The 27122-nt window shown below is 35.5% G+C and overlaps 1 protein-coding gene across 18 annotated transcripts in view; it reads right to left on the bottom strand.

Moving 5' to 3' along the window:
• GPHN (gephyrin) overlaps positions 1-27122 on the bottom strand; it is a 259406-nt gene that overhangs the window by 78038 nt on the left and 154246 nt on the right. For 10 of the 18 annotated variants that reach the window (XM_048947452.1, XM_048947444.1, XM_048947441.1 and 7 more), the window contains 4 exons: positions 25068-25134; positions 17844-18116; positions 16679-16786; positions 10992-11126 (listed from right to left, as the gene is read on the bottom strand). In XM_048947452.1, the coding sequence (XP_048803409.1) occupies positions 10992-11126; positions 16679-16786; positions 17844-18116; positions 25068-25134 (583 nt within the window). The remainder of the gene's footprint in view (positions 1-10991; positions 11127-16678; positions 16787-17843; positions 18117-25067; positions 25135-27122) is intronic. The other 8 variants (XM_048947457.1, XM_048947455.1, XM_048947453.1 and 5 more) reach the window with 1 other exon arrangement.

The raw sequence follows: 27122 nt of genomic DNA on the forward strand, positions 1-27122 counted from the left end.
AAATAACAAACCAAGAGGAAATAGCTGAAGTTCAGCTCTTGTTTACATTCATGGCACAAACAACATGCATGGTAACATTTTCTAGGGGAACCTGGACATAACCACACAACTTGGTGTTTCTCAAGGGGTGAACCAGAGTACTTTGAAACTTGCATCACTATACTACTTACATTCTGGGTATTCAGCAGGGTATTACTGGGGGAAAAGAAAAAAGCAAAACAAAAATCAACAAAGAATACTCTTTTTTTTCATGGCAAATGCCACAGAAAGGAATTCAGGTGTATCCTTATTGCTGGTCAACTCCTGTCTAAAGTTCTAGAAGTTGGTCAACAAAATAGTATTTTAGGAAATGATCATGGATTATACACTCCTTACTTTTCAGACACAACTACACAAGAATCCTATCACAGACGACCATTTGTAGCTACAAAAACCAGAATGAAAGATCGTGCACCTACATGTTCTTAATCAAAAGTATTTCTATGCCTATCCCCACCAGTAACTTGTGTGATCTAAAACTGAGTTCATTGATTTTTCTATTCATTACCTGTTAAATGAAAAAAAATCCTTCCTTCTAAGCAAAATGTAGATCTAATAAGAAGAACCTGAACAGCAAAACTGAAAACACAACGTTCAGCTTCTGGCTTTATGTTTACTATGTATCATTTTTATATCACAATACAGCTAAATGAGCAGATAAAGAGATAAGGCAGGAGCAACACTAAGTGATTACTATCAAAACATTATCTGAAAGAAGTGCAGGTTTTGGAACAATGTGAGAGAGTTCTAATGAAGTAAGAAATGTAGGAAACTGACAGGGTGTAATGCACTGACAGTTAAGACATACATCATGTTTACATCCCTTTCTTACTCACAAGGGAGTAAGATAGGAGTCAAGAGTTAAGGATAAGCCACAGGTGTCCTTCCTGATCTTTGAAGCACAAGAGAATAATGATGGGAAGCCAGTGGAAGAAAATTCAGAAGTAGGGAAACCAGACCCAAAGAGCAAGAAAAGACAGGCAATAGATTTATTAGAAGATGAATAAAAATTATGGTTACCAAAAACCAGGCATGTCATGTTTTCCAAGCACAGCTCTCATAGACATTTCACTATTATTCCTCTATCCTCTAATAACATCAATATGAAATAAACCTGTTTATCCTTAGTTTTACTTCTGTAAAAAGAACTTAATGGAATATATATAATTCAGCAGATATGCTCACAGGTTATAAAGAAAAAACAAGTCTGAGACTCATGTTTTGTTTGGATGTATTTAAAGGAGGAGTTCCACAACAGCAGAATACTTAGCACTATCCATTTCACTTGCAGACTCCTTCAATTCCTGATGATAAAATCCTGCTCTTGCTATTCCTAAATTTCCCTGCTTACTGCTTCTGACAAGGAATTTTGCAACTTTCAGAAGCTGAATTTGTCAGGCTTTTTTTTTTTTTTCCCTAAAATCCTGGCTAATACACAGTTTGACAAAACATTTTTATGATCAAATTACTTAATTCTGAATACATTCAGCACCAACAATGGAAATTCTTTACAGCATCAATTTAAAAAGATGTTAAGTTCTATATCCTGTAATGGTCCAGGCATGCACTGTTGGAATCATGTTAACCAAAAGCAAGTGATTATTTTATAAGGCATCCAAACAAAGTTCAGGTTATTTGTTGGACACATTAGAACTATGTAAAAACTAATCTCCCACTTGACCATGATGTACTCCAAATCTATCTCTTTTCCCCAAGAGCTGTCAAGGCAGAATATGGAAAAACAGCAGTGGGATAAAACTTTCTCCAATCTAACGTAGCTTAAAGAGAAGACGATTCAGAGAAAAAGTAGGTGTATGCATAAAAACAACATTAAAAAGATCTTTAAAATAAATATATTGAAAAAAAAACATTAAAATGTACAAATCAGAAACTAACTTTGAATCACAATAATTGAGAAAGCCCTCACGTGAAGTAGGATCTGGAAGAACAAAATACATTAAAAACATGGATACCTAGAAGCAATTGGCAATTTTTATCAAATGTCTGGATTTTCCTCCTGTTGATAACAGCACATTCAACTAGAAAAGAAAGTAGTCCACTGATGAAGAAAAATCAGAAAAGCTGTGTATATTATCACAATATTGTTTTAGAATTTTTTTCTTGAAATTTCTCATACCATTCACACTATCAGAAATGCATCTCAGAATTGTCTCAACTGACAATTATTTCGCATCAGCTGTCTAGGAACAAAAAACTCGGGCGTATTGGCCAGATCCCCATAGGGAAGTGAACACAAGGGAGATTATTATGAAGGTCTAAGATGCTTTTCTGACCCTTAGCAGTGTTTGTCAGAGTTCATGGCACTCCAGAACTAGCGAGATAAAATGACTAAAAATACTGATATGTGCAGCATTTTCTACAAACTTTGCTTGCCTGATCAACAGCAGAAAATACTGTTACAGAAACGTACACTCCAGTTACAATTTTCTTCTCAGTGCTCTAAATAAAGCGAGCAGTTTTGACTTCTAACAAAGAGCTTAATGTTTTTTTAATATTGTGGCAACTCAGGTTCTTTTAAGTTAAAAAATGCATTACATTTAACTTTTACACTTATGCATAAAAAAAAGGTTTGTAGTTGAAGGCAGTTTTACTCCTGGAATTTTAGGCAAGACAAGTGCCAATTAGTTGAGGCTTCCTGAATAAATGTGGAGTGCTTTCAAACAAAGGGAAGAAATACTTCCATTACACAGATGAACATTCTCACACAATAAAACTATTCTCCTGTACACATTACACTAACATAAATGTTTTATTAGGGCTGCTGCACTTCTTTCTTGCATATGATAAACCTACAGAAGTGTAATGTACACAAATGCCAGCTGATGCCAACATCACATTATCATACCATCACACATTTTGTTCACACTATCCACTATCACTCAGACTATTCCATATGCAGATTAGAGAACAAATGCAGTCGATGTGGACCAAACAGTGGTACAAAGTAATGCAATTATCTTGCAGCTCTGCAGGTTAGTACATGAATTTCACCAGCAGATCAATGCTTTGTTAATTCAGGTAACAGCAAAGAGAATGTAACCACATGCTTAAACAGGAGTTTTGGTGATACACTGGTTATTTTACGTCCACATGTGGCAGCTTATTTCTTTCAAAATATCTACTGACTTCTGTGGAACTCAGTGGTGAGAAATCTACATAAAGTTGATAGGTAAAATGTGTAGCCAGGGCCACAAAAGATTACAATAAATACAAACATTCCACATTATGCCACTATTCCCAGTAACTTAATATCCTAAATCTCATTTACACTGGACTTCTGGTCATATGAAAATTAGATCATTATTTCCACTATGCTGTGAACAAGTTTGTGCTTAAGAAAAAAATAAAAACACGGTTAATCCAAGGCAGTAACACTGTTCTGAATTGCAAGTATATGTATCTCTCTCAAACTAACAATGGAGTTCTGAATGCATAGTTCTTTTGCCTTGCTGCCCTAAGTTGAACTGAAATTCTAGGAGCAGCAGTGCATATAGGAGCTGCAGTGTATATATATGTGTATATCCATATTTTAATAAGGGACAGTGTCCTTTAAACATTTTAGACAGTAAGCTAGCTTCAATCAAATACACATGGGTGGCAATGGTGGAAGTTGTCACGTCAACACAGACACTCACAAGCAACTCACTGGAGGGACAGCTATGTTATTAAGTGAATCAGCTAAGAAAGTTGCTCTCTTTGACAACTTGCAGCAACAGAATTAAGGAAAAGATGATGCATTAGTGCTCAATGTCATAAAGGAAAGAGTCTATCTTTCTGAAAGCAGATGGAACAGTAGGGCTTTAAAGGGAAGAGTAAATTTCTTTGAGGACAAGTGCATTTCAGTTTTGTTTTCAAATATCTGTTATGTCTTGTACTTTATTTTTTTTTGCTAGGCAGAGACTTGGAAAATCTATGTAAAGCTTCTTGTCACGTATATTGCCTCCTATCTATGCCAGCTGAAGAGTTCAATTGTAAATCAGAAGTGGATGGGTTTGTAAGGATATCGGGAAAGAGTGTCATCATTAAAGTGATAGGAAAGATAAAGTTCAAGAAGTCCAATGATACCCTGAGGAGCTGAAGAAAAGCTGGAAAGATCCTGGATTCAGTTCACTTTGCAGATGCTTAGAACAATGTGATGATGAGTGGCTAGTGATGCATGTCTGTTTTTGCTCACTCTGATGGTACTTCTGAATGAAACTATTGTCCAAGAAGACTCCAGGTGAATTTTGTTCCACATGAACTTCACAAAGCAAATGAGACATGCAATGCTAATGCACAGAACTCCTAGCTCAAAGTGCTCCTCGCATTTTGAAAAAGCCTTTTTAGAAGAAATAAAAAGCAGGCAACAAAATAACTATAATGAATGATGCAAATTTAAAAGAGATGTCCAACAGCTGGCCTGAAATCTTGTCAATCTTGTCACTGGCTGTTATCGAGTGACCTTCACAAATTTTCTCTAAGGCATTCAGTAGGAAGGCCAGTTTCCAGTGTAGTAGCTGGAGAGAAATATGTGTTTGAATTTCTGACCTTCAAGATCCCTAATCTGTCACAGGGCTTTCCTGTAAATGCTTTTCTACAGTCACCACTCGTAGGTTCAGATAGAAAGCTCTTCACTGAAACATGCAGTTTTTCATAAATCTCAGCATCAAGAAATGCCTACAGAAATTCTTGTCAGAGAATATGAAATGGAAATGTGAAATTGATCAAAAATAGATAAATAACCACTTTATTTTCTTTCAAACAAGTAAATATATTGCTGAATTGAAGAAATTAAATTCTATTCCATGTTTCTCAAGTGCTTCTTTCAAATTGGTAGTGTATATTTTCAGGGAAAGACAGAAGAGTGTATTTCTGATGCGTTTCAAGGTTTCACTAGACTAAAAAAGTGGTACCTTGTAGCTCAGGAGAACTCTGTATGTAAAGCTGATTTCCATGAATTCAAGAACTGTTCTGGATGCACTAGATTAGTACAGATAACTAATTCACAACTATGCTAACACCCTCCATTAGCCATGCTAGACAAAGAAGGGAACTGATCTAAAATCACCACAAAACCTAAGTCAAATAAGTATTTCTATTGAAATTCAACTTTGAGCTTAAATTTGATGGCACAAGTCTTTATTCTGCCTCTCTGGCAGTTGTTGATAGTTCTATTTTGGAATTAACAGACAAACGAACAAACATGCAAAATCCCCTATATTTTTCAATTTTTCAGCTATTCTCCAAAGGGAATCCTCTCATTTTAGGAAGGATTTTAGCAGACTTTACTTTCATTATTTATAATGGTTTTCTTTTTGTGTGGTTTTTTTTTTTTGTTTTTTTGTTTTTTTTTAACTCGAGCACAGCAAGATGCTTCTTTCTTTGTTACAATGTCTCACTTCCAAATCTGTGGAATTCTGCATTTCTATTTAACAATGATCAGAGTTACTAAACAAAATTCAAACTGAAACAAGATGAGGAAAAAATGGCAACGGCTATATGTAAAATAATGTTAAATTCTAATCAGTAATGGATTTGAAAAATACTGCTGTACATTACTGAGGAGAACCTGGGAGGATACAGTAGCTTATATGTTAGCAAGCAGGATTCCTCATCTTAAACAAACCCGGCTACTTTCTACTCTGGAATACATTCTCCCAGTACCGTACCTTACTTAAGAACAAAAAACAAAAAACAAACAAACAAACAAAAAAACCTGAAAATACCTAGCAGGATAAAATATATAACTAAGCCTCTGTGTCTACAAACAGCCACCTTTTTTACAAGAAAAAGCAAGAACTCTTGCAGTACTTGGAGTGTGATTTCGTCTACCTCGATCATTCTAACAATTTAAACAACCCAAAAGCAAGTTGCAAGGCAGAAAATATAATAAATATAATAGTATATGCAAACTTCCAACTTCCAACAAAAGAAAACTTTACTTGGGAAATCAGCATAGGAATGTTGAAATATATTCACATACTTTCAATATTGTTTTCACTTTGGTGATCATTTTAAGAAGAAATAGCATACATCAAGATTAAAAAAAAAATAAAATTTATTGAATCTAATTTACACAAAATATCCAACTTATGGATAAAACCACAGCTTGCGAATCACATCCTGAACAGCATCTCATTAATTAATAGTTTCTGGTAAGCAACCTGATCTTTCTTCTATTGAAAAAGCAGTAATTGACAGAAAACCCAACCCTACTTCACATGGCACTTGTATATTAAAAAGTTCTGACACTAGACCAAAAACATAAATCATTACATTTAGTTTTAATTTTTAGCTCACTTGACTGAAAACTGGAACCAATGACTACTAGGTTCAGCATAAAAGTTAGGACTCATGACAAAAGGTGCTCAAAGCACCATTTTTAAGTTGACACGAACATGAAACATGATCAAGATGAAAACCAAATATATTTCTTTTGTCACAGAAATAAGACTTCTCTGTCTTCTTCTCTTTTATGTTTTTTTTTTTTTTTCCCCCAGAATGCTTTTATTTCAGAAATTCTTTACAACTGAAACATTTACACAGACAAATTTAAAGATATGCTATTTTTCAAATTAAGAATATCAGGGCTTTAGGTGAAGGTAAACAAGAATGATGACAACAACTCTTATTAGGAGATACAGAAAGTGATAAACTAGCAAAATTAAATCCACTGTGCTAAGAAGAATATGTTTATGGAGCGATGGATAGACAAGAGAACTGTTTTGCTAATATCTAAAACAACTTTGAAAATAAGACTTGCTTCCTCATTTTAGCAGATTCCTACAAACTCATGTAGGAACTAGAACTCTATCATGACTACAGATTTGTAAGCATGTCTCTTAACAATACTAAAGGCTTTATCTGTTTCAGTTCAAATAAAAAACGATAGATAGGGGAAAGACAGATATCCACCAAGTAAAGAAAAGAAAAAGACAATTTTTCTTAAGCAGAATATAATGAGTGTAAGGTGTAAGGTAGTGAGATAGAAAAAACATCACTTTTAAAAGTACCATAATGAGTTTCTTAGGCTTCTTCATGATCAAAGGTACACTGAAAGGAACTCTGTACATTGAAGTGGAAGAACTGAGTATCAGTTAGACTGATGATCTTGGAAAGTGAAGCACTTTGAACACCTCTTGTCACTGAAATGTACTCCCGGTGGTAATTTAAATCTTGCCCTTGGTCTTCCATATCTGCTTCATTTTACTCTGACACACAGTATTGGTAAAATAAAATACATAGTGATAACACCATTTATGTATGGGAGAAGCAAAGACTTGAACTTGAAATGTAAAAAAAATATAGAAAGATCTTACGATCTAAGCAACTATTGGAAATTATATAAAAAACTTGCAAGCCATATTGTTTCATCTTATACTTTTGTCATATAAATATTTCACAAATTCACTTGGCCTTGTTGAGAAAACATTAAAACTTTCAGAAGACTAAAACTACATTGTTAAACATAAAAATGTCACAATCACTACCATACTTAGGGCTGAATAACTGGAAAGGTGAGGACTGTCAGCGCAGTTTTCCCTAGAGTAAAACTTAAGATTGCCTGTCTATCTGAATCTTTCTATTATAAATAAGTTTTAAATGCTCTTCGAGCCACAGTGGATTTTGCTTAAAAATTGAATACAATTTATAGAAAAAGGAAGGCATTCCATGGAGATTTATTAACGCTCACACAAGAAAGTCTGCTTAGTTTTGGGGATGTACATAATGACAGAGTTGTCCCAGTGGACATTTGTCTTGAAAACCTCCGAAGAATTTATAGTGAAAAATACAGCATGGTTTGGGTTGGAAGAGACTATCGAGATCATCATCCTCCAATCCCTCTACCACAGGCAAAGACACCTCCCATTAGACCCATCCAGACTGGCCCTGAACACCTTACCTCCAGGAACGGGACACCTACAATCCTCTCTGATTCCTTCTTTTTTCAGGAAATGTAACTTCTGAAGACTGATTGAAATATACAGGTTCAAAATGACTATTCATTGTTTACTACTTTCTTACACATAGACTTTCAGAAAACATGGAAGATGAAGTATAAAAAATAAAGACATCTAAAATTAAATCTTCTATTTTGTGCCTGCCTACATGCTCTGCGTGTACACATAAACAACATTATTTTTTCCAAAACATAATTATGAAAAGGTAAAGACTTTTCGTAACAGATCAATCAGGAGCATTAGTAATGCACTCTTTCATACCTTGTCTCCAACACACTCATGAATTAGTAACCTGCTACTCACATTTATTCAATATAGGTGCTCCCGTCATTGTATAAGCTGCTTGTTCTTCGTTTTTTGTTTTGTTTTTTTTTTTTGTGAGAGGGACACAAAACTTTCTGCTGCTCAGCAAATTCAGTAAGAGAGATGTAAGGGTTTACATACATTTAGGACCAAAAAAAAAAATTACAAAAAAATGGTGCAACAAAATAAATTGGAATGTTTTCCACAAAGAAATCTAGTGCCACTTATTCTCTGGCTAGAGCACCACTCAAAAAAGTAACCATAATCAAAGGAAATCAAATTGTTTTCTGATTAAACTTCCTCTTCTTTGTTTCAGTTCACATACACATGTTTAGGAGCCCTGAAGTGAAATCCTCAACCAGAAAGTCAGAATATGGAAAAGGTACACACTTGCAGATCAAAGAAATAAAAAAGCCGGAACATCAACTAGATGTTACGTTACAATTCCTTTTCATACACACTACTGTGTGAATCTATGGACCAAGAGATTTGGTATAAATTACATTACAGTGCATTATTAGAAAGCTGGGATCCAGAAGGAAAAACACAGCAAGTGAAGATGTTTGGACATATTGACAATCTTGAAGAATGTGAATGAAGTGTATTTCTAGACAAATTCAGATGATGTTTGAGAAGTTGGGGGTAAATAAAAAGACTGAATAAAAGATGCCAAGAATAGTTGGAGTTTTCACTTTTCAAAATACATAAAAAACAAAGAGCTTTCTAACTGACAAACGAGTTTATGCTTCTGTGCAAAATACAAACTTCAGGTAATTGGAATAGTTGAGATTGTTCTTCACATTTATTTTCTTTCTGTTAACAGTTAAGTTTTCCTTAATTTTTCCTTAAAGCAGCTTGCACTACCCCTTCTGGAAGACATTAAAGAAAAGCTAGACTAGGTAGATGTCTCATGGCAATTCCTGTGGTATGGTCTCTCCTATTTTGAACAAAACTGGATCTTGCAAGTAGTACATGAAAAATGGGGCTTAACACAAAACACTGAAGGGTTATGCAATTACAAGAGCTCATCTCAACTAATTTCCCAAAGAAAAGTTTTAGATTTTTTACTCTTGTTTCAAAATTGATGTAGTTTCCTTCTGAAGCCTCTGAATCTTTGAAGACTGCCTACAGCATGAAGATTTTCAACCTTTTGATTTGCCTGGGCCACACATAGTGAAGAGGAATTGTCTTGAGCTGATGTTTTGGTTATTGCTCAGTGATGGGTGCATACTTGGGGCTGGGCCAGGCCACTCCGTGGGGAAGAGCAGGATGGTGGGACTAATTATTAACTGACCTGGGCCACATGCAGGCCATAGGTTGGACATGCCAGGTCGAGAAGAATACATTCTGCTTCACCACTGATAAGGTACACACTTTTCCACAGCCATACCTTCCTTAAAACACAGGGGTTTAATCCAGAGCTATTAACAACGTTGACACTATTTTATGCTTGTTATTGGTCTTCTTAGGCTTTCTTTGGATTTCTCTGTTTTGTCAAGAGGTGTGAAACTCAGTGCAGCTCCTGTTTTGTATTCCTCTTCTGCTCAAGAGTTTTAATGTAATAAGCTCTGAGTTTCTATTTTTAGCCATCAGACAAGTGACAGCTTTTTTAGTCATAAAAAAAAAAAAGGAACTGCATGCAGATATAATTCACTGAATATCTTCTTAAGAAAAGCAGAATGAAGTGAAGCTTAGTATGCTGTCTATCAACATAATTTTGACTCTGTTACAGAGAAGGTGAGTATTGCATAAAACTCTCTGACAGACTAAACCAAAATATTTCTATGGGTGATTGCCCAAAAATCTTGTTCGCTAGCAGAAAAGAATGAGATAGCAGGAAGAAGATTTAGCAGATGCTGGCAAATCATTTTAGCAAGCAGAATAGTCTTCAAGGATCACAAATTAGACAAGGAAGAATGTTATTGTTCACCATCTGCTATGAGTTTATTAGTATGTCTGCATCTGGTACCACAAAAAGATCACCGTGACACGAAGACATGAAGCAAATTCTGGCACAGCTTTCTTCTGCTGAAAATAATCCTACTGTAGGTAGACATTACTGGCCTTGCCACTGGTCAATTCACTTTGTCCTTCATGTATGCAATTCAAGGTTTTTAGAAAGAGTTCACTTTAACAATTAAATGGCATAGTATAATCAGTAAGAAGTGAACAATAATCCCACAAGGTTGGCATTAAAACTTTCTTACTATTAAATTTAGTCTCTTTTTTGTTTCCAAGTGTCAGGCAGCAAATATCTAAGGTTGAGCGAAATTAGTTGGTTTGCAACTTTCTTAAACTGATCAATAATAGAGCAGGGCAAAGAACTGCCCCAGCTCAGGCTAGAAATTTGTACACACCTTTTGTCAGCATAATACTACTTATTTAAAGTTGCTACTCAGTGGCAGGATTACCTATGTTCTTGGGGATATGAAACACATTCAAGGCATTAATGATTTCATAATCATGACTGATATCGCAGGAGCTAACATGAAACTTCAGTAATCATAACACGTTGGTAGACCCACATATTAAATTGTGCAGAAGTGCACAAGGAATAAAGTACTGTCTTGGATTTATCTATTACTGAGAATGATATACCCCTTGCATGCAAACCAGTCTCTCTTAGCAGAAGCAGTACATTAATCTGATAGATCATATGTCTGAGCATGGAACTTGCAAGGTACTTACTTTTGGTGTTGGGCAGGATGCAGTGGAGAGACGAGAGGTGGCCTGGGCACGAGGAGATTCTGAAGGGGTAGTGCTGAGTGAGGCTGTATCACGTGGGAGCACCTGAACACCACGAGAAATGATGGAATCTGGAATCTTGAAAGAAGAGAGATGGAATTAAGAGTCAATAATATACTTTATTGAAAAAAGTATAAAATTTCCTCATATGCATTGCTAGCAGCAGTAACATTTAAATTCTTGTAACTTCAGTAACAAACCTACTACAAATAAGCAAAATCATATCGTAACTGTAGAAGCACAGAAGAAATTATTTGCTCTGAAAGCCTTTGCATACAATACACTACTAAGATGTAACAGTAAGTAACAAGATTGTTTTTTCTCAGCACCCAATCCTTTCAAGCCCAACAATGACCAGCAGTGACTTCTACCATGACGCAGATGGATCTCATTTTTATCTGTTCCAAACAGAAAACCAATCATTAGCAATGACTGATACCATCTGAAGAAATATCATGCAGTAAATAAATTTCTCAGAAAAAATGCCATACAGTGACACTTCATACATTTCATTCCATATACTAAATTATTTATTTCAGGTACACAAATTCTTGATGTAAAATCTGTATTTGAATAACCTGCAGGCCTCTGTGAAGAGACTATAGGCAAAAGCAATAGAAAACTCTGTATAGAGTCCATGCTTGTGTTTAAAATGCACTGTGAAGAGAGTTCAATCTTTGTTTTCACATAATATACTTAAGAACTTGATATTTCTAAGAGGAAGATTTTAAGTAACAGATCCTCTAGCTGGTATTATTAACCCACTTAAATAAATGGAGTTACAACAACTTCGAACAATGAGAATACTTTCATTATTCATTAGTAATATGAATAAATCTATGTATGTATTGTTTTAATATTCTGTTTTTTCTGTTCTGTTTTAACATCCGTCACAAAGACTAGAGCTAGAGGACTGCATTTAAGAGTCGACCTTTAACATACATTGATTCTTAGAAAGTCTCTTGCTTTTTATTACTGCAGTATTTCAGTCTACCCATGAAGACATCACACCAACTTTATAATAGATTAAATTGCCAGCCTGACATCATGATTCTATTTATTTATTTTGTATAAAATGATAACACATACAGATGATAACTATCTCAAATAGGAGAACTGTCCTACACACAAAATGCAGCATATACTCTGCTATTAAACACTCTCAGTTGTACTCTGATTTTATTTTCAAGATTTTAACATATTTCTTTTTCAGAGGTAGCACTTCTAACATCAGATTATTCCAGCAATTTAATTTTCCATCACAACATAAAAGAAAATGTAAAAGAATAACTCCAAATTCAGATTTTTTAAGGAGTATGTATATAGACACATATTTTATGATCTCGTGTACTCATTAAGAATTTATTACTTTAGACTGACATTCAAGTTCCAAAAGAACCACCTAAAATGCAACTGGGCGAAATGGCAGTAGTGAACAGTAGAAGAAAATGAGAAATGTGACAAGCCAAACCACTTACTTTAACCAAATCCAGTTAGAATTCTCTGCAATCTTTTTTTAAATGGATATGCTTTAACTAGCTTGCATCTAGGCATTTCTGAACATTCTTGCCTAGTATGGCTTTAAGGCAAACAGAATGCTCTAGAAAACATTTCCTCCCAGGATTCCTTGTCCCAGAGTCATCTCACATTACTGATTCGTGGAGACAAAGCATGATACTGAAAGAGGAGTAAAATGAAATAGACATGTACTCCTAGGAAAAGCATGGGATGTTCTTAATGGTCTGCTGATTTTGCATACTAAGTGACATACCAAAGCTGTTCCAATTGGGAAGTTACAGTATCTTTGACATATGCCTCAGGAACTTGCTCAGACCTTGGTAACACTTACTGGCAAACAAATTGTCTTCTCTCAGACATAGGACTGATATTACAATAATTTAAAATTTAATGAAACATGATTTGTCTACAAATTTACTCATACCCTCATACTTTTTCAGGCTGTAGTTAAGTAGGAGATGTTCATGTTATATTCCTGTTGAATGGCCTGTTGAAATGGCCAATCTTAAGGCTCAACTCACTAAATATTCCTTTTTTATGTCACTTTTGTTTCCTTAGCTTCCTTTATTCACAACTATGAATAACAACTGCATCTAGTTTAGCAACCTTAACTTAGAGACATTGGCTTGTATCTTGTGGATTGTTCTGAACATAAACTCTTCTCCGTATGTTAGACTTTCTTGAGTTCGCAACTTAAGTTTTATGGCAACAGATTTTCTTCTCAGTATACTACCAGCTGCCTGCTGCTGTGTTTCTAGACTGACAGTATTTTTTGCCAGTCAATTTCTGTCGGTATTTTAAAAATTTCTTCAGAAGTTCTTTCAGTACTTAGCAATTTGTGCTGCAATTTTCACTTCAAAATTACAAAACAGTTTCTTTTCACTATGGAAGGTTACGCTTGGGATTGCTTCTGCTCAGAAACAGTATCAAACTGACCTCAACTTGCAGTAGTCTAAATTGCAACTAAGATCTTAGATATGTAGTATAAGCAGGAGAAAAAAGGCACTATACTATTCTTATCAGACAAACTGTATTCAGAAGCACAATCTCCTTTCCGTTCTCTTTCATCTGCAATTCTATTTGAAATAAGTTAAATATGCAAAAAAGGTTGGCAACTCTTAGTTTTATACTGGCATAACTCCAACACTATATACAACTTTTAATACTTCCTTTTAATCTCAATGTTTTATCAAAACCCTAAATTTTGACAATGTTTGTTGGAGAGGGTCCAGAGCAGATCCATGAAGATGATCAGGGGACTTGAGCATCTCTCCTGTGAAGACAGGCTGAGGGAGCTGGGCTTGTTCAGCCTGAAGAAAAGAAGGCTGTGGGGTGACCTCACTGCAGCCTTTCAATACCTAAAGGGAGCCTACAAACAGGAGGGGAATCAACTCTTCAAAAGGGTTGATAACTGCAGGACAAGGGGAAATGGTTTTACGTTGAGGGAGGGGAAATTTAGGTTGGATGTCAGGGGAGTTCTTTACAGAGGGAGTGGTGAGGTACTGGAACAGGCTGCCCAGAGAGGCTGTGGATGCCCTGTTCCTAGAGGTGTTCAAGGCCAGATTGGATGGGGCCCTGGGCAGCCTGGTTTAGCATTAAACGTGGAGGTTGGTGGCGCTGCCTGTGGCACGGGGTTGGATATTCATGATCCTTGAGGTCCCTTCCAACCCCAGCCATTCTGTGATTCTGTGACAAAGGCATAGAACAGAAAATTTATAAAAGAAGGAATAGTTTTAAATCTTAAAAAAAGTACCATTTAAATTTTTTTTTTTTTTCTCTTCTCTGCCAAAGGGATGCATGCATCTTGACAGAGTTGGGTGTGGGCCAATGGGCCTATTATATCCTTCACATGCTTCAGGATAACACAATGCGGACACAATATAACATACTACAAATGACATCATGATCCATTTCTCCCTGGAGTTAACTCTGGTTGCTCTAGAATAATTGGATATCTCTCATTGTCTCATTTCCTTCAACCAAGTGATCTACTTTTTTATCCATCAATTTCAGCTGCCAAAATTTTATCTGGCACCACCTTTTTAAGAATAAAAAGAAAATAAAAGTTATGTGAGACTTTTCCAGTCTCCATTGAAATGCACATGCAGTACTAACGGTTGGAACGGTTGGACTGGATGATCTTTTAGGTCTTTAGCAACTTTGGTGAGTCTATGATTCTATGATTCTATAATTTTTTGCTTGTGGAAAAATCAAAATTTAGTTGAAATATCAGGTAGGACATTAATCAGGAAAGGAAGCTAAAGACAGATTGAAGATGATTACAGGAATTACTTTTCAATGGCGATTATTTCCTAATCACTATCTTTGCTGAAAATAAAATTTGTCATAAAGCTATATATAAACCCATCTAGAACTGTTAAGTTCCAGCTTGCTAGCTTTCAAAATTACAAAATCTTAATGAGTGATTTAGGTTAGGTTGCAGTTAAAAATGTTGCTCCCAGGAGATCTGTTTCTCTACTGTGACAGCAGAATTTGTTGTCTAGCTAAAAAAGATTCTCTTTAACCACCATTACCTGCTGACTGCAGTTACTAATACAAAAGTGTAAATTGCATCAACATAAATACATAGAACAATATAAAGCACATACATTGCTCATTAATGGGACATCAAAATGTAACCGATATTTTTATGCATACATGTTATATAAGATGGGGAATGTTTAATTTTAATGACATTTAGCAAGTTTTTTGTTTTTGTTTTGTTTTGTTTTTTTTAAATAGATTTGGGTAATCTGCATATCTAGTAAAGGCAGCATTTTATTAATGCTGTTAAAGAGATTGATCAGCCAAAGAGATTTTTGTGTTTTCTGCAAAAATGAAAGGCAGAAATAATAATAATGAAATATTAGTTTTTTCATGGAGTCACGCTCTGAGTGTTTATGTCATCTTTATCTAAATATTTTCAATTCATTTTCAAACAAATTTAATAAAGGATAGATGTCTCAAAACTCTGAATGGGGATACTCTTTAAATGGGGTATGATAAAACTGAAGTTGGGTAAAAATGGTTGCTGCTTATAGCTAGAGTGGTAAAACTTGTAACATACTGATGGAAAAAGAAATGAATGAGAAATGGTGGACAGAGAAAGATATTCACTATGTCTCTCATTAATTTTAAATTTTCATCTGATACCATCTTTTCCAAAAGTAGTTTTACATTGGTTTAAATGCCTTCACATTTCCTAAATGACTTTTCAAGAGACATGGCTATCATGTTTTATATACAGAGGCATTGCAGTGCTTGATTGATTTAAATTAGTTTGATTGGTGATTTAAATTACTATTTGCTTAAGGGTTGAGAAAGTGTAGACTCTGATAAACAGAACTAATGATTTAATGTTAAGAATTTACACTTATTTTGCAGGCAGATAGGGTGGATGGTAGAATGGCATAACTGCTAGGGCAACTGCTTTCCTCAGACTCATCTAACTTGTAATTATAAATATGGTAAATTATATTTAATCCCTAATGATACTAGGAGCCATTATTCTATCTTGATTCAAGTTTAGACTCAACCTTTGGTAGTGATTCCTACCACTCATTGAAGTAGTTGCCTACTATTCACAAAAATCCAGAAATTTATAATTTTTGAATCTACTGTACCTGACTTCAGTTTTTTACTGCTTTTGAAAAATTCTACTTCTAAACAAAACACAATAATAAAATAGAAACTAAGCAATGAAAACATTGACAATCTTGTACTATGTTGACAAACAAGCTTTTGAGAGAAAGAAGCAAAGCAAGTTAAATGATAGTGAAAAAGCTCTAAGGCAGTGATTTTAGGAGATTCTTTTAATTATATTTAATAATTTAGTCTATTAGATGATTAAGTTGATGACTAGTCAGAAACACAGGCTTTACAACAATTTTTATCTCAGCAGCCAAATGATTCCAGCTGACAGAAAAGCACATAATATTTATCCTGTTAGGTTTGCATCTTAAGCAGAATGTTCCCTGTAGCATATTCTTTAAAAGACAGATAGCACTGATATGTATTTGTTAGAATAAAAAAAGTAACACTGTTAGAATAGGTGGCAGGCAGTGTATTTTTAACTACTGTTAGTGCAAAAGCCTCTGGGAAGTGCATCTTACCGGTTCTTCTGCACTGCCTGCTGCATGATGGCAATAACTGATGAGACCAGGAATGGGCTGTTCACCTTTTGCCATAATAACTGCTGAACTGGTGTAGGATGGATGTTTCTAATGCACAACACATAACAGCTATGAATACAGTGACAGGAAAATATGAGACCAAACAAGCAAATGACTGAAAGGCAATGAGGTGAAAACAACTGTGATGCTGAAATGTCAAGCTCACATGAACACAGCCAGTTTAGATGTCAGACAATTTCTGTCTTTAAAATTGCATATTTTTCTTTGTCTATATTAAAAGAAAATAATGAATTTAAAAATTGCATGAATAAAAGCTGAGTTGCATTTGATAACTACCTTAATTTAGCCCTTTAAAGACATATACAAACAGGATTTTCTATAAAATGATGACCTCCAGCTGTAGCTGTCTTAGGAATCAGACCTGAATTCACACTTCTGGAGTTAGAATGTTGCCACTTTGGTTTAGAAGTCCTTTATTAGCATTTTGAGTTACTTACATTTTCAGTTCCCATAGTCGGAATTTAAAGTACAGCGAGTAAAAATAGAGCAAATCAATTTGGAATAAATGAGTGTTATCCTTTTTCCTTTTGTAGTCTCCAATTCAAAATTTTGGTGTGAGTAACGCTGAAGTAACATTGATCTATAATTAGTAGTTACACTGAGGCTCTAGAGACAACATGATGACATTTAATTTGGATAGCTTATGACTTAACCTGCTACATAACTGTCATACTTTTTATGTTTTTAAAAACCAATACTGTCTTTACAAAAAGGAAAATATGATTTAGGAGCAACCTGTGCCTCCCGAATATGTCACTCGCTGGACACCGCACATTCAGGAGTAAGTATTTCTGATTGTTTTTTTCTTTTAAACCTAACACTAAACATATTCTGTCACATCAGAATGGTATCATTAAAATGCAACTTATAGTCAAAATAATAAACAATGCATCTTCCAATGAAATCTGTGATCATCTTCTGAAACATTCATATGTTCTTACACAGCTAAATTTCTGTGAAATGCATCCAAAATATATCTGTTTGAGCACACCAACACAGACATTTAGTCTTAATGTGCTAATGAATATTGGTGGAAGGTACCCGAGCAAAGCTAAAGAGTCTCTTGGAAACAATCCAGACTCACCTTAGCTGCAATGGCTGCTGCAGTTATATGTGAAGAGGAACTGTCCTCTGTTGATGCAACTCCACTATCCTTCTTCTCTTCCTCCTCTTCCTCACACTGTACTCCTTTGTCCTCTGTCTGCTTGTGAGGGCTGGTGGTTGGAGGAGGAGAAAGAGGAGGTGGTGGTGAAGGTAGATCTTCTAGCTCATCGTGTACCTCCTTTACTTTTACAATGGCGTCCCGCAAAAGATCAATGGCATGAGGTAGGGCTGGCAGTATAAACTGAAAGCATTCCTATGCACAAGAAGAGAAATGACTATGAATAGTTACCTGCAGAAGCAAAGAAGGATTTTTCAGATTTGCTTTTAGGGGATATTAGGGATTTTGATGTATCTTTTTACTTGATCATAAATAAAATGATCAAAATTACTTGATGTCCATTACCATTGCTCTTAGGAAAAAAAATAAAAATAAAAATAAAAATAAAAATAAAAATAAAAATAAAAATAAAAATAAAAATAAAAATAAAAATAAAAATAAATAAAAATAAAAATAAAAATAAAAATAAAAAAAGAAATAACCAAAACCACAACAACCAATCAGCCAAAAAAACCACCAGAGTTTCTGAGGACTCAGGAATATTTTTTTTTTCTCCTTTTCATGCAGATATAGTAAGCTGTACAATAGTCAAGAGTTAATGCAATTAACCTAATACTAGATTAAAACTTAGGAAAACAAAAGTTAAAATTTCCATGAATACATAATGCAGAAACACCTTCATGGCGGTTGGTAGTATACTACAGAAATGCAGAATAAAAACACTAACTCAATCTCTGCAAGGTTATTAGCTTCCAATAATTTCTACTGCACACTTTCACAGTTTGAGAATGTTTCATAATGGTTGACATAACTGTACTTTTACATAACGCTATGGGTTCTTTTTATTCATGGATTTATAATTTGGGCTAGAAGAATCACAGGCAGTACTGATTATAATTTTAAGTAACTCAAAAAATTTACCTTCTGTGATATATTTTTCAAACCTCTCCTTGCTCTGTGACTTAAAACAATCAAAAAGTTTATTTTGTGCAGTCGGAGAAGAGGAAAAACACAGATGCCATGTAACCATTCCTGTTCTGCCAACAGGTGTACACATATCTCTAGCTACCTTTAGCTATTTTACCAAATGAAAGAACCAGTGTTGCGAGGAACCTCAGGAAGTCATTAAAATACTGAAAATACTAAAATTCAGACAGGTTACTTTGGGCTTTGTTCAGCTTATTCTTGAAAAAATCCAAGAACAGAGACTCCCCAACCTTTCTGGACAACCTGTTCTAATGACTGATTATCCTCATAGTGATTTTTTTCTTTATTTTCTTATCCATTTGGAAGTTCCCCTTCTTCAATTTATGACTACTGTCTCTCTCTAAGGCACCTCAGAACAAAGGGTTTTCTTCATGTCAGATCCGCACACTGCATACATATATTCAATTACTGGAAAATGATGGCAAGGTCACAACAATGAATTTCCAAGGCAGTACATTTAGAGAATGTACAAGTTGACAGAGGAAGCTCATACTATGCCTTTCATTCTTTTCATCTTTTGTTTCATTTCGACCATAAGGAAACTTCTCAACATGTAATACTGGAATTTAAAGTGCCCAGAAACTAAATAATGATAAATATTTTGTACACAGATACAGTAACAAGTATTTTCAATACATAAAAATGACTATGTAAAGAAACCATCCATCAGAGAATAGCAGAATTTATATGAGCCTTTATGTAAGTCAAAAAACATGACTCACAAACTCTATTTCCTCAAAGCCTCTAAATAAGAATCCATCTTTCAATCATACCTTTAAGAGTAATGAAAAGTCAGACTACTTCTCAGATTCGTAAATTCTATAAATATTTGATTTGTTACTCTGAAGAACGCGACTGAGCAGATGAGCACGAATTGCTGCATTCAATGAATATATATTAAAAATCTATTTGTAAATATAATAAAGAAATACAATTTCTAATGTAACTATGAGGGTCAGAGTTATTGAAACTCCAGAGTATTACTATAAAAGTGGTTTAAAACATCGAGGTATACAACCATTCTTTCTTCAGTGAAGAAGCCGTTCTCAAGCAACTGGTAAACAAGGAGATCTGACTACAAATAATGAAAGCGTACATTAATTATTAACTCATTAGCAAGCATACTGCCCATTCCTAATACTGAAATAAATCCTTGTTGACTGCTGACAAGTTAGTTCCCAACTATGCTATTTCGAACACTCATTGGTTTAGGCAATTGTTAGTACAGTTATGTAAATTGCCATAGACCCAAAGATTTCAGTGTGTATCTGGTAATTTCATTACTCTGCCTCCTCTGACAGTATTATATAGCTTTTTAAAGGCTGAAATGAAATGAAACAGACTAGAACAACACAAAAATTGAAGTAGTCTACAAATCTGTGTTCAGTGATACATTCCTCATAAGTTCTCTAAGGAAAATATGTTTGGCATCACCTGCATTTTTCTTTTTGCTCACTACCACAGCAGCAAAGAATGCTTGAGATTCTAGCAGGCAACTGAGCACAGAGAACTGCTCTGAAGTGAAACAGAAATGCCAAGATAGCATCTCCGATGACTGCAGTGACAATGCCACGGCTATAGCTACAAATGGAGAACTTCGAACACCAACATGGTTTCTGCTTTGGGTTACAAGGTTTTTTCCTCTCCATTGTGCTATACTAGTGTTACAGAAAATAAAGAGCCTACCAAAGTATTTATTTCAGTTAGCTACCAGAAGTGTAGGTAGGAATGGTTACATTGTTGTGACACCAGTGGAGACATCTTGGATACCTTCTCTATGAGATAGTGCACTAGTCAAAAATGATTTATTTTACTTATTTGCAAGATTAGAACTTAAATCTGCAATTTAAAATTTGACTCTAAGGTCCTGTTCCAACAACATCAACTCCAGTACCAAACAGTCTGAGTTAAAAAGTCTCCTTTCACAGTGAGGCTTGGACTCCTTGGTAAGGCAAGTTTTTATTCTAGTGCTCTGATCAACCTTAAGTAAACAGTTATTAGCTTCAACTGAGTTTACTATCGTTGCCTTCTTTCATCTACTTCTATTGCAGTATTGGTTTTGACCTAAGAATACACAGCTCTCCTTTCCGAAGTGAAATCTGCACTCATAAAAAAGGAGAAAATACAGCAAGAGGGAGTTTTACACACTCAGTTCAAACTGCTCTTGCCTTCATTTCCTTCAATTTTGCATTGTGTCCATTTTTGACATGGACATTTACACTGCTGTCACGCTGTATTAAAATTTAGTATTTTATAATGAAATAAGCGTACTGGTGCAATTTCATAGCTTTTATATAAGCTTCCTACCTGATTGTATTAATAAAATGGAAAGAATATTTGCAAGTCATAAAGGAGAAAAATGAGAGCAATGCCTGGTAACAATCTGCCCTATTTGGTTCCTGAGAACTCAACTGTTAAGGAAGCATTTTCTGCACTATGAATCTTAAAAGTCTATGCTGAAATCTCATGTTTTGAAGATGTTTTATGTTTAAATAAATAAATAGTGACAGAACAGATGATCAACATAACAGGATTAAATAAAGCTTATAGCAATCTTATACCTGAAAATCAAGTGGTTTTTTTTTGGTTTTTTTTTTGTTTTTTAAATTTCTGGCAGAATTACCTTTTTATTAATCACTTACATTTCAAAGTATTGCTAAAATACTTATTAACATATTTCATTTCTTTTCCTCATGCTCCTTACCTAACTTCACAGTCTGAGTGCCTCCAGGCAGGAAAACATGGAGACTTTTAGTTAACTTCTAATCACAGAATCACAGAATCATGGGGGTTGGAAAGGCCTCCAGAGATCATCGAGTCCAACCCCCCTGCCAAAGCAGGTTCCCTACACCAGGTCACACAGGTAGGTGTCCAGGCAGGTCTTGAACATCTCCAGAGAAGGAGACTCCACCACCTCCCTGGGCAGCCTGTTCCAGTGCTCCGTCACCTCACTGTAAAGAAGTTCTTGCGCACGTTTGTGCGGAACTTCCTATGCTGCAGTTTCCAGCCGTTTCCCCTTGTCCTGTCTCCACTCACCACTGAAAACAGTCTGGCCTTGTCACTCTGCCCTTCACCCTTAGATATTTATAGACCTGGATCAGGTCCCTTCTTTTCTCAAGGCTGAACAGACCCAGTTCACTCAGCCTTTCTTCATAGGAGAGATGCTCCAGGCCCTTCACCATCTTCGTGGCCCTCCGCTGGACTCTTTCCAAGAGATCCCTGTCTTTTTTGTACTGGGGAGCCCAGAACTGGATGCAGTACTCCAGATGAGGCCTCACCAGCGCAGAGTAGTGGGGGAGGATCACCTCCCTTGACCTGCTGGCCACGCTCTTTTTAATGCACCCCAGGATGCCACTGGCCCTCTTGGCCACAAGGGCACACTGCTGGCTCATGGCCGACCAGGACACCCAGGTCCCTCTCCGCAGAGCTCCTCTCCAGCAGCTCATCCCCCAGCCTGCACCAGTGCATGCAATTATTCCTCCCTAAATAACAGTAGAATTGTTATTCAAAACTATAAAGGTCCGGAATATTTATTCCTGAAGAAAGTATTTCCTGACTAATCTCAGTGGAAAAAAACAGTTTCCAAAATATCTTGTAAGTACATCATATACACATCAACTCACACTCAGTTTACAAAACTACTGTCCCCCTGTATACAACAAGTTCCCCTATAGATGACAAGAGGTGTCACATTTCACTTGTTGAATAGAATAAATAATTGGTACTGCACTTTGTGATTTGCAAGACAAGATACAAATCAAAAGCCCATTTCATATCAATCTGTATTCCGGAACAGTGACACGAAGTTTTTATTCCCTGGGGGTTCGGTTACCTCAAGCTTGTCAGAAAACCTAAGTGAATACACTGCCCTAATGTGAGCGGAACGATCTGGAAGAAGTTGAACAAGTACATCAAAGATTGTTTGATCACTAAGTTAATAAAAGCGATCTCAAGGCTGAGAATTATATCCTTCAGTAAAAGCAAGTCTGAAGCTAGGCTTCTAAACTTGAGGAAGTAGTTTGGCAACAAGCATCATAAACATGCATGCTGACATTTATTCTAAGAGTATTACGCCAGACTTCACTGTTGTGGGAATGGGTGATAATTAGGCAGTGAATCAGGTTTTACATTATCAGAATTCTCTCAGAGAAGAAAGATCAGTAATACAGACTGCTGCAATTCAAGTGAACACTGCAACTTTTTCGTTATAATGATGACAGGCTTTTGAAAAGCTGGAGAATGGCTACGGATGTGGAAGGAATTGTGGCATTTTTTTGCATTGAGTTATCCAGGCCCTACTATGTCAGCTATGGTCTATACTCCACCATAGCCTCTGAACTCTTGCTGTGCACCATTGCCGTACCTTGACAGCAGGTCTATCACCCCCCTACCTTCCCTGACTTCTTATATCACAAAGTACCTAATTCAATATCTCAACATGCACTATTAACTCATTCACCCTTACTCTCCCTCCAAATGGATAACACAATGACTGCCAGCACCTTGATGAAGATCCTCTGAACTGTCAAAAGAATAAAGAGCAGATTTTTGCACAGACAGAAGATCTTGCTCAATATGAAACATCATAGTTCTTTTTGGACTACTACATGGCAGTGTTTAAATAGGCAGCAGGAAAATCAAGACATATGAATAAGTTTTATTGAACAGTTGAGATGGCAGTAACTAGAACTATCATTTTTTATTTTAACTTAGTGATTTAAGGCCTTTTCCCCCTCAAAAGCAAAATTGTTTTCCACCTTTTTTTTTTTTTTCCACCTTTTTTTCTATTTTTGCCATTCTTTTTTCCTTCATGCTAAAATATACTTAGTAGTACCTTGATTCCCCCTGGTATAGGGGAATGCTTTATGGTTACTAGTGGCAGCAAATAGTCTTATTTCGTAATACAGAAAAGTTGCATCACAGTAATCCTAGAAAAGTGGCCAGGAAAGTACACAGAGGCTTGCTGCAGTGTTGGCAATCAAGGATCTGAAAATCAAGCACCTTTGCAAAAGGAGCCATCACTTAGATGAGAAGGAGGTGGTACTCTTCATGCAACTACACGAGACAACAGTGAGTTGCAGAGCCACTGCAAGAGAACGCCACATGAGGACGGCATACCTGACATCAACTGTTAACTCCACTTAATTTGAGATTAGTAACCAGAAAGCAAAAGCAGCCATATACTGAAGAAATTAGTGTTTATATGGCAAAGCTATCTATTTTATCAGATGTTTAGCTTTACCTTACAGTTTTTTAAGGTATGAACTTTATCTTAAAATCCAATACACCAAGAATATGGGGAAAAAAAGGGGTGGTTATTCCTTTGCATACATTGAGAACGTAAATCTTTCCCCCTTTCAAGTTAAAGCACATGTGTATATCAGGCACACTTGAGTAGTCCGTCCTTCAGAAATGAAGAAATATAACATGAAGTCCATACTGACTGCTTTGAATTGTCACCTGCTGGTTTTCCTAACGTCTGATTTCTCATAGTCACAGTTTTTCAATGGTAATGTATAATAGTGGCACTAATAAATAGTAATGATTGGATAGCAGAGAAAGAAATCTCAGAATGTAGCATATATACATCAATTAATATAAAGTCAGAAAATAAGTATGGATAAAAACATATATCCTAGCTTCCTTGTCCAGATTGAGTTAAATGTAGAAAGAAAACAAACTGTAAAGGGTGTCAAGACTGATATCCATATCCAAAATATTAAAATTTTTCATATTCTTAAAAATTATGCTCCATTTTCCCCTCTTGCTGACCAAAGCTGGAAATATTTTTAACTCCAGCAAGTTCTACAGTACACTAGGCCTTCCTCTTACTTCTGTGTGAAAAAGAGTGCTTTCCTGTAAGCAGTAGAAAACACAGGGATCAGTCACAGGCTGACTAGAAAACAAGAAGGAAATGTAAGAGACCATTAGAATCTTCATTAATGCTGCCTGCTCCAGATAGCACTCTCTCGCTATCTGTTGCACAGTACTTTCAGTTACTTCAGAACTGTATTGTTCTGATCTAATCACAGGACTGACAGGGATGCTGCAATTGAAATATGCATTTCAATTAACTTTTGTAAAACTTGTAGTAGATACTTTCTACATTCAGGACTTATCATCGGCCTTCAGTAGCAGATCAGCAAGAATACTTCTTACCTGTGACCCTTTCTTGCTACCTGGCAGATTAATTATGAGGGTTTTCCCTCTGATTCCACATACAGGTCTGAAAAGAAAGAAAATCCACAGTGAAATTTTTGTAGGCAAATTTCTTCACTGTAGAAGGAAGAAAACATTAAAGATAAATCCTATAATTTAGTAGAATTTGTCAAATCAATCTCTACCACCTATATTTGCTGCTGGTTTTATCACAAAACAGCTTAGAAGATGGTGAAAAAGTGTTTGACAAGGGATGGAAAATTCTAACATTTAATTGATAGTGTAAACACTACTTCTATCTTTTTCTAGCTTTATGTAGCACTCTTAATTCTGTTGTTTACTTCTGTCAAATACATTCTTAGATATAGTTCCTATTTGCTCAAGCAAATAGTTCCCTTGTAATGTAATTGATGGTTATCAAACATTATTTCTCTTGATGGGTTAAAAAAACAAGTCATGCTGGTTGCATTAATTCAAACATATTCTTTCATTTATTTATTTATTTATTTATTAAGATTCAGCGTAAGAAAAGCATAGTAGGAAGTAATTCTCAAGTGAAAATTACACTTAAGTAGTTCAAATCTAATTCTTCCTCGGAGTCTCTTACTCCTTCAAAAAGAAGAAAACAACTACTGAAGATGTAACATTTTATTTTATGTCTTCAGGGATTTTCTTTGGTTTTAATGCAGTGCTGAACTTATACACCCATGTGTTGAAGGGGGTCCTCTTAAGCTTTCTGTCAGAGTTTAACTGTTCTTCCTTTTAGCTTCTTTTTTTTCAAACAAACAAACAACAACAACAACAAAAAAACACAAGAAAAATCAACACTTCTAGATTTTGTCTGGAGGAAAAGTAATGTGGCTCCTGATTTTTTTCTTTGTTTATCAAAACAGTGATAAAAAAAACAGAGCTAAGATATAAAGCTAAGAAAAAAGTTAAGAGCAAAAACCAAACCACAATATGGAAGCTGCATGGAGAGAAACTGTGTAACAGTCTCTTTTTCAAAGAACATGAACCAAAGTGAAGACAGGAAAAAATATGTACATTGACAGGATATTACCAAATTCTTGAGCAGCTGACTTCCTTGGATTTTCTCTTAGATAAATAATTCCCAGTAGTTACTTTCATTTAGTGGTAGCATGGCATTTTCAAGCAAAGTAACAAGTATTCTAGTGACAGCTGTCCTAACACTCACAGTTAAATACTACAGAGACAGTTATTGTGCCACAAGATTAACCTCTGATATTCTAGTCAAACCGACCAAAAGAGAAGTCTTATTTTCTGCCTGACTCCAAGTCCCCCTCTTCCTCCGCTCACTTCTTGAACATTACATGCCCTAAAAACTCCAGGTAGCTGACTAACATTCAACAACATATGAAGTGAAGAGCTTGAGTTAAAGAAAAATGCTCATTTACTATTGTTTTGGTAATCAAGCTGTAGTTTAAGACATTAAAATTAAGGAAAACTCCAGGAAATTTCCAACGAAGAATTACAAAGATATGTAATGGCTCAAGACAGAAATGGGGTTGCCAAAAATTTCTCATGAGAGCATGTAAAATGTTACATTCTATGATTCTAAAAGTAGGCTTAAATATTTAAGAACTGAATGGTTTGCAAAAAATAGTGCATGTTCACAACAAAAGCACACATGTACATGCATTCAAGGTAATTTGAGAGAGAAGTTAATGATCTGCCTCAAAATGGGGAACAGGTAGATGCCATACATTTTACATTATCCACAGCCTTTTGATGCATCGCATAGAAATTAAAAAAAAATACAGAGAAGTTGAGGAGAAAAAAGGAATACAATCAAGGGAGTTGAAGGTAAAACAGAATAAAAGAGACAGAAAAAACAGATGTTGGAAGACAATATAGATCCAATGCAGAAGTGGAAGAGAGGAACACCTTTCTGGGAATAAATTATGATTGTAAAAGCAGAATAAATGTGCAAAAAAGGCAGGGAGTACTTTATAAAGCCTCAATAAGGACTGGAATGGCTTGGGTAAGGAATAAGATACTTCTGGGACAAGAACAGATGGAAGGTTACAGAGAAAC

The sequence above is a fragment of the Lagopus muta genome, chromosome 6 (assembly GCF_023343835.1).
Source record: "Lagopus muta isolate bLagMut1 chromosome 6, bLagMut1 primary, whole genome shotgun sequence".
Lineage (NCBI taxonomy): Eukaryota > Metazoa > Chordata > Aves > Galliformes > Phasianidae > Lagopus > Lagopus muta.